This window comes from Amphimedon queenslandica, unplaced genomic scaffold (assembly GCF_000090795.2).
Source record: "Amphimedon queenslandica unplaced genomic scaffold, v1.1 AMPQUscaffold_12995, whole genome shotgun sequence".
NCBI classification, from domain to species: domain Eukaryota; kingdom Metazoa; phylum Porifera; class Demospongiae; order Haplosclerida; family Niphatidae; genus Amphimedon; species Amphimedon queenslandica.
The window spans coordinates 1-7507 of NW_003546769.1; the positions used below are offsets into that span (position 1 = coordinate 1).

Consider the following 7507-nt stretch of genomic DNA (forward strand, 5'->3'; position numbering starts at 1 on the left):
TTCATTATGATAACACTACTTTCCATATTTGGACAAATACATTAACAAGAATAATACATGTGTAATGTCTCTGAATATACATCAACTTTAGCAACACACAAAACTGAAAGCAGAAACAAGTACTATTGTTTAGCCAACAAAGTATAATACAACTGTATATTATTATTTATTTATTTATTTATTTATTAAACAGTTGCTTCAATCATAAAGAAAGGTTTATCTCTTGGTGACGGTAGTACAGCATTTTGTGTTTTTGCTACATTGTTTTCATTAACAGTCTCAGCCTTCAAGTAAATACTATATCAGTAATAAAGAAGAATATAAATTGAGTTAGCATCATTAACGTACCAGTATTTGTCCCAGGTTGGGTCGAATTGTTCCAGTATCTTTTCCACGTCAGCATCATTGACTCCGACATCATTAGAAGGTCTAATGTGGACCTCAATCACTGGCTGGACTGAGTCTCCATAGAAATAAGTATTACACTCAGTGCTGGAGTCTTTCTTCTTCACTTTAAGAACAATCGGTCTATTGATCTATAATGAGGTAGACTATGATAATAACTGTATTATTATTATTATTATTATCATTATTATAATTGTATTATTCTCTCTTTCTCTCTCTTCTCTCTTACATGTGTCTTGATGTTACTGTAGAATGTCTCAGTAAAGTTATCAGTGTTATCCTGTATCTTGAGCCATGCTGGGTTAGGATGATACGTGGTGACATCAATCAGTATTGGATCACTTGATGTGAGTATACTGCTGCAGGTAACTCTCAGTGGCAGTGATGGAGGGAGGGAGGCAGTAGCTGATGCCATTGGAACTTTAACTATTTTAACAGTCCATCCACTAGGTGGCTTCTTCTTGGACTGCTTCACTTTGTTGGTGATAGTTTGAAGTGCCTTCACATGAAAGTGGCCAGGAGATAAAGGAAGGACGTCAACACTTTGTATCTCATGTTCTGTTATATCGTATCGAGACTGCAGCACATCACAGACATCTTCTTTGCTTGTTTCTTTGGACTTTGTCTTTACATCTATCATCTCCTCAGACATATTGACCTACAATCTTGAGAATATGATGATAGATTCAATAGTAATGCAGCTCCTGTTAGAAATGGTTAATGTTAGACTGACTTTAGTGTTGATCAGCTTTCAAGTGCAACCTCAGCAGCAAGCAAAGCAAAGGTCAGTTGATCAGTAGAGGGAGTTCTGCTAATAACAGTATACATTGATGATGATACAGCAGTATGAATAATGTTGATCATTGTTACTGCAGGATAGCAATGAAGTCTTCAGCTGAAGTAGAAGAATGATTATAAATACAGATAGTGAAGCACTTAAACTCACTGATTATTCATGAAGAAACTGCAGCTGATACACTGGATCCACTCTTGATACCAACAGTCTACAGAGTGCATTCAGGAGGTGTGGCTAATTAATTTATGGGTGTGGTTTGTTAGCAATTTGCCAAATTTGCACTGCACTGTCAGCATAAAATGTCTTCTTCTCAAGAGATCGTTCTTTCTCTCTCTCGTTCTCTCCCTCTCTTTATTATTGAGGAATACGAGAAGCTACTAGCTATCATTAACATCAAGCTACCTCCTAATCCTTCTCAGCTTCCTAACCATAGATTCTGGGACCTGTTCAACGCCCACGCAGCACAGAAGGGATCATCATTAGAGGTTGCTGTTACTTACCTCCACACTATACTGAACAGGAATGAGCTGGAATCGGAAGATCTTAAAGTATTTATTAAGAGTGATGTTAAAATTGACGGAAGAGTGATTGAAGCGTTGCAACGCATTAAAAATGAACGCCCTAAGCTTCTTGATTCATTGGGAGATCAGCTGGGAGAGTATCAATTGAGTAGATACCGTTTGGCTGTGACCGTATTAACTGAACGAGTCCTTATCCCACCTGAACTACCATTTCTTAAAATATATGACATTTTGTTAAAGAAATGTGGGTCCTATCCAGCTGCTATTGCATTCACAATCGGAGTCCTCGAGAGATCAGGCTGGGGTGATACTAGGAGGTTGAAACCTTTTGCTGATCGAAGTATCGATTTTAATACACAATTCTCTGAAGTTGATCTCTGCCTGACAGTTGCTGATTACTATGGCAACATGAGCGATAGGGATTTCAGCAGTGCTAAAGTCTATACCTCTGCCGTTCACCTCAAGAACCTGAGTGTCTCTAACAAGAATAGGATTGAGTTTACGCTGCTGCTGATGAAGCGTAACGTTATAAGTGTCGGTAATGTCTCTAACATTGAGGATAAAGTGCGGTATCCTATTTTCTTTAAGGAGTACAAGAGAAGAAGTGAAGGTAAGTATACCTTTGTTTAGTTGTATTTTTACGTTATTATTTACTGTATGAATAGCAATACTGTATAATGTATATTACATATTCATTCTCACTTTATAGATCTGCCTGAGGAACCTGCCCCTGGAAACTTGACAACTCCAGAGCAAGCTACTAAACAAGACACTAACACCTCAACAACAACTGATCTTTCATCAACTGGTAATAATCAATAAAATATTAATAATGATTTACTTTAGATACAGCATCTGAATGTACTAAAGATACTGAGCAATCATCTATCAATAATATCACAGGTAATGGGAGGTATATAGATATGATATAATAACTATTATTATCTTTACAGTTTCCCATCCCACAACAGCAACAGCTGCTACTAGTTCAGAAACCACTCAATCATCAGGTAATGACATATTAATAAATGATCACTAGCTGATGTACATTATATACTTGATGTTACTAATAGGAACTACTGCGGCATTACCTGTTATACCTGGTAATCAACCCAATAGCTGGTATAATTTATTTTAATTTATAATGATTTATTTTTAGATGCTGTTCTTGATTCTGCTCCTCAAATGATGAAGGTGGTCAAGTTTCTAAAACCATTTGAATCACAATGGCGTATGATAAGATTATGCCTTGAAGTAGATTTAGATGAAGATGAGCTAGTTAAAGAATATGATAAGAGTTCCTGTCTAGCAGCAGTACTTAAAGCTTGGCAGAAAAGTAGTCCTGGGTCAGTTCCTTATACCTGGAGGAGTGTCATTGATGTAGCTGATGCTTTAGGAGATGATAATGCGAAGAGAAATATAGAAACATTTTTATTAAAACAATGATAATAAATGAAATGATAATAAAATAGTGACTTTGTTGTTGTGTGAAAATTGTGAATGAAAGTGACCAATCCTCTTTAACTGTTTCCGCCTGACACAACACAAGATGTCTTCTCCCGAGTTGGTTGTCTTTCAGAAGTCTTCTTCAGACATAGCTGATGCCGCAAGTGGTTTGCTCTCCTCATTTCCAGTAAAGCTCTACTCTAAGGACATCATCGACTCAAAATTGCGCGACAATGTTACTGGTATGACGGGCCTGGGTCCTGATCAAAAAGCGAATCTGCTTTTGAAAGGAATCGAAGATAAGTTAAAACATGCTAAGAGTGAAAAAGAAAGAAAGGAGCTTTTTGAGCTGATCTTAAACGTGATGGATGATAATATACCATTGGATAGCGTTGCTGAAAAGATGAGGGAGGAGTATCAAAAAGAAGTTGCTAAACCTAAGAAGGAAAAAGGTGTGTGTGTGTGTGTGTGTGTGTGTGTTAACATTTTGTTCATTTATTTGTTTGTTGTTTATAGAAAAGTCGTCAAGAGAAGTTAACGATGGTCCTGGAGTTACGGACTCGGGTCAAGCTCAGGTCGATAGACCAGCTATGATGAAAGCTTTAAATGCTGTGGGCCAGCAGCTTAGCCGAGTTCAACATAGTCGGTACCACTTAGCTGTTCTGATACTAATGGAAGGAGATAAAGTAGCCACTCAAGGGGAATTTCTTCAATTGTTTCAAACGGCACAAAAGAAGTTAGGATCCTGTCAAGATGCCATTGCGTTTACTATTGCAGTACTTGAGAGATCTCACTTTGGCAATACGGAGGATCTCAAACCGTTTGCATCATCTGGCTATGTTTTAGATGATAGCGTAGAACTTTTTTTGGCCATTAATGATTTTTACAATCAAATGAATGATAAAAACTTTAGCAGTGCTAAGGTCGTTGTATCTGGTTCATTTTTCAATTCTCGTGACTTGAGTGAGTTGGATCGGTCTGGGTTAGTGTCACTGCTGTTCAGTGAAGGAGTTGTTGCTATTGTGGATGATGCTGTTTCAAAAATTGAAGGATTCTTGGACTCAAAGTCTTATAAAGGATTTGAGGAGAGATGTAAAAGTTAGTTGATTTAAATTTAGACTTATTTAATGTATCAAGATTGAAGATTAAGACTAAAGACTATTTTATTAAGAATAATTATTGCAACTGAAGCCAATTGGGAAAGGCTTCACACTGGAGTGGTTTCAATTAATGTTCATTAATGTAGTGTTGTAACAATTATAGTAACAAGAACACAAAATGATGCATAATTTGGAATTTAGCTACAGTGCATGTAAAATACAATGTGCTGGTTAATCTGTTATGTTAGACACTTGCTAAAGCAACAATTCTTTTTTTAGGATCTGCTGCTGAGAGATCAGATACCAAACCTCCCACTACAGGAGCAAGCAATACCCTTCCTAGTACCAATAAAGGTATCAAGCTTTCATACAGAAATTTTTTGTGGGGGAGGGGACTCTAAACTGTGCTAGCTTCTGCATACATGTACAATGTATATTTGCAATTATTTTAATTGCTTCATTGAGCAGGCTTTCATACAGAATTTATTGTGGGGGGGGGAGGGGAAACCTAATGTGGGGGGGGGAAATCCCAGTGCCACCCCCCCCTCTCTGGGTATCATTATAATTTATTTTGTAATAATTATTGTAGCCTCTTCTTTAGTTCCTATAGGGTCTCATGTTAATGGTGGTGGAACTAATGGAACGACTAACGCTCCTGTTCCAAAGCGCCGAGTTGAGACTGATAGCCCTGCTGTAGATGAAGCAACAAGTATGTGTATACATGTACATTGACAAATCGTACATACTACATGTAATTATACCATGCTTGCAGGATAGCCTTCTACTTCCAAAAGATCATTTTAATCATGTCAGACACAGATTATAAATAACCTTTTTTATAGAGCTCCCTGACCATAAGCAACACGGTGTCATTGAATTTGAATGTGACGACAAGTTTAAAGAGATAGCTTACAAGATGAATAAGCTGTCCCGTGGCTACTGTATAATAATTAACATGAAGAAAGACCGTGAGGAAGGAAATCAAGAAGATATTAATAGTTTGCGTACTTTATTTGAAGATACGCTACAATTCACCTTTAAAGTATAATTATGATGATTTAACCGAGGAACAAATTGAAACGTTGATGGGAAATATTAGGGGAGCAGATCACACTCAGTTGTGCTGTTTCGTAATGTTCATTCTCGCTCACGGTGGAACTGATAAAAAAGATGGGTCTGCTTATTTTCAAACATCACATGGGGAAAGATTAAAAGTATCGAGCATTAAGCATCAAATTGCAGAGATTGATGAGTTGAATGGTAAGCCAAAGCTGCTCTTTCTCCAGTTATGCAGAGGAAAGAGATACGATCAAGGAGTTGAAGTGGCAGATGAACCTCCTTCCAAACCAGAAAAAATTCCAACTGGTTCTGATTTCTTGACATCTTTTCCGACGATTGAGGATTACATTGCCTGCCGAGGTGATAAAGGATCTCGTTTTATTCAAAGTTTATGTGAAGTCTTCACTGTCCATTATAGAATGTTTGATGTCGGAGCAATGATGACAATGGTGACCAGGAAGGTAGCTGATATGTCCGGCTCAGTGAAAAGGGGAAACAACTCTACAGTGAATAATGTGAAGCAAAATCCCGAGACTACGTTCACGTTTAGAAAGACTCTTTACTTTGGGGAACCTGATAAATTAGCATATCAGTACATTATGCGGCAGCAGTAATAAAATGCTAATTAAGATTATTGCAGTTGTTTTGATATTGTTAACTGTAAATTTAATAATTATTAATAAATTAATTTTAATCAGCCACTCCCTCAAATGGATGCTTCATAAGCAGTGTTCACAGATCAGTAACCATACCTGTCACTACCTGATACATCAGTTTGTAAAGTGATGTTTGATAAAGACTGGGACCATAGCTTTATAGTAAATAGATTTACTCAACTCAAATCAAGAGTACTCAATTTACTCAACAGTTCCTGCCTAGCAACAGTACTTAATGCTTGGCAGTAAGGAAGTCCTGGATCAGTTCCTTATACCTGGAGGAGTGTCATTGAAGTAGCTGATGCTTTAGGAGATGATAATGCGAAGAGAAATATAGAAACATTTTTATTAACATAATGATCATAAATGAAATGATAATAAAATAGTGACTTTGTTGTTATGTGTGAATGATCATATTATCATAGACCAAGTGACCAGCAACCCTCCTCCAGCTGTTTGAATCACAATGGCGAATGATAGGATTATGTCTTGAAGTAGATTTAGATGAAGATGAGCTAGTTATTAAAAAACACCATGACAATAGCTCCTGTCTAGCAACAGTATAATTGATTCTTGGCAGAATGTGAAGAGAGATATAGCAACATTTTATTAAGACAGTAAATGAATTTAATGCTTTGATGTACTGTATTGAATCACAGATATTGATTGATCATGAACTGATCCAACCCATAATGTTAATATTATGCTTGCACGTGACCAACCACGTGATTTCACGTGGTTATCATTATTGGCTAGCTTGAACAGAGAACTTGAAGTTGAGGCCGAGGGAAGCTCTCTCCTGCATATAAGTCATACAAGCCCTTGTCCTTGTGCTAAAATAATGGCGAGTAAGTAAACTGTATATCTTTTGTGACGTGATGCGTTTATTTGTTGTTGTTCTGTAGCTTCCTATCCTTCATCTTCAACTCGAACAAGTATTATAGACCTCTTTGGATGAGAATGAATTACGTCAAAGAATGATATACGGCAAGGGGCGTGACTGAGCCTGGCTGACTCTGAAATAATTTTCGTGGACGGCAACTTTCTATGGAGTATGAATGGGCTAATGCAGAAAGCAAGCTTTATTAAAGAATATACTTCATATTGCACCAAATCTCTTTTAGGAGATGCTTAGCAGCGACCATTCTTTCCTCCAACCAGCTTTTGTAGCTTGAAAAAGCTCCATGCCAACGAAAAGGATTAGTTTTGCCTTTTCTTCATTTATCCTCCATTGAATCTTGCCGTCCAAAATGGCGGCCAATTATCACCGTAGGTGGATACCGTAATAAACAGTAATGATATTCATAGGCCACCGTCAATCTCACCTGAAGAGGTCTATATATATAATATTTTATTAGTTATATTGATTATTTATGGCCTTGTAGTCAACAGAAGTCTTTCATATGTTGTAAGTGAAGATTCATTTCTAGGGAGAGGACAGAGCAGCATCGTTCGGAAGTTAGTGATTCAATTCTTTACTCGTGAATAAAGTTCTGTTTGATGTTAATGTTATGAATGAGCCCA

The 7507-nt window shown here is 37.1% G+C and overlaps 3 protein-coding genes and 1 long non-coding RNA gene across 6 annotated transcripts; 3 read left to right on the forward strand and 1 right to left on the reverse strand.

Annotated features, from left to right (window-relative positions):
• Positions 1 to 4: 4 nt before the first annotated feature.
• Positions 5 to 1241, reverse strand: LOC109585856 (uncharacterized). Of its 2 annotated transcripts, XM_020002003.1 has the most exons (4): positions 1139 to 1241; positions 635 to 1070; positions 349 to 536; positions 5 to 297 (listed from the first exon to the last, which is right to left on the reverse strand). In XM_020002003.1, exons 2-4 carry the CDS (start codon positions 1055 to 1057, stop codon positions 186 to 188), a joined length of 723 nt encoding a protein of 240 aa, XP_019857562.1. In that variant the 5' UTR covers positions 1058 to 1070; positions 1139 to 1241; the 3' UTR covers positions 5 to 185. The 2 variants fall into 2 exon arrangements, with proteins under 2 accessions (XP_019857562.1, XP_019857561.1); XM_020002002.1 differs by having other exon boundaries at positions 635 to 1241.
• Positions 1242 to 1453: 212 nt separating this feature from the next.
• LOC100633603 (uncharacterized) lies at positions 1454 to 3246 on the forward strand. Of its 2 annotated transcripts, none has more exons than XM_020002009.1 (6): positions 1454 to 2332; positions 2432 to 2530; positions 2569 to 2625; positions 2676 to 2732; positions 2796 to 2825; positions 2882 to 3246. In XM_020002009.1, the coding sequence occupies exons 1-6, from the start codon at positions 1501 to 1503 to the stop codon at positions 3166 to 3168; spliced, it is 1362 nt and encodes a 453-aa protein (XP_019857568.1). In that variant the 5' UTR covers positions 1454 to 1500; the 3' UTR covers positions 3169 to 3246. The 2 variants fall into 2 exon arrangements, with proteins under 2 accessions (XP_019857568.1, XP_011406733.1); XM_011408431.2 differs by having other exon boundaries at positions 2575 to 2625.
• A 12-nt stretch (positions 3247 to 3258) lies between these two features.
• LOC105314326 (cell death protein 3-like) lies at positions 3259 to 6024 on the forward strand. The gene is given in 6 exon segments (XM_020002005.1): positions 3259 to 3620; positions 3685 to 4266; positions 4548 to 4622; positions 4870 to 4977; positions 5111 to 5282; positions 5284 to 6024. Coding segments are annotated over 6 exon segments (1944 nt in total). The 5' UTR covers positions 3259 to 3271; the 3' UTR covers positions 5942 to 6024.
• A 61-nt stretch (positions 6025 to 6085) lies between these two features.
• On the forward strand, positions 6086 to 7501 carry LOC109585861 (uncharacterized). The gene is made up of 3 exons (XR_002186698.1): positions 6086 to 6831; positions 6889 to 6918; positions 7369 to 7501. It is a non-coding gene; the product is annotated as an uncharacterized LOC109585861 (long non-coding RNA).
• The last annotated feature ends 6 nt before the right edge of the window (positions 7502 to 7507 follow it).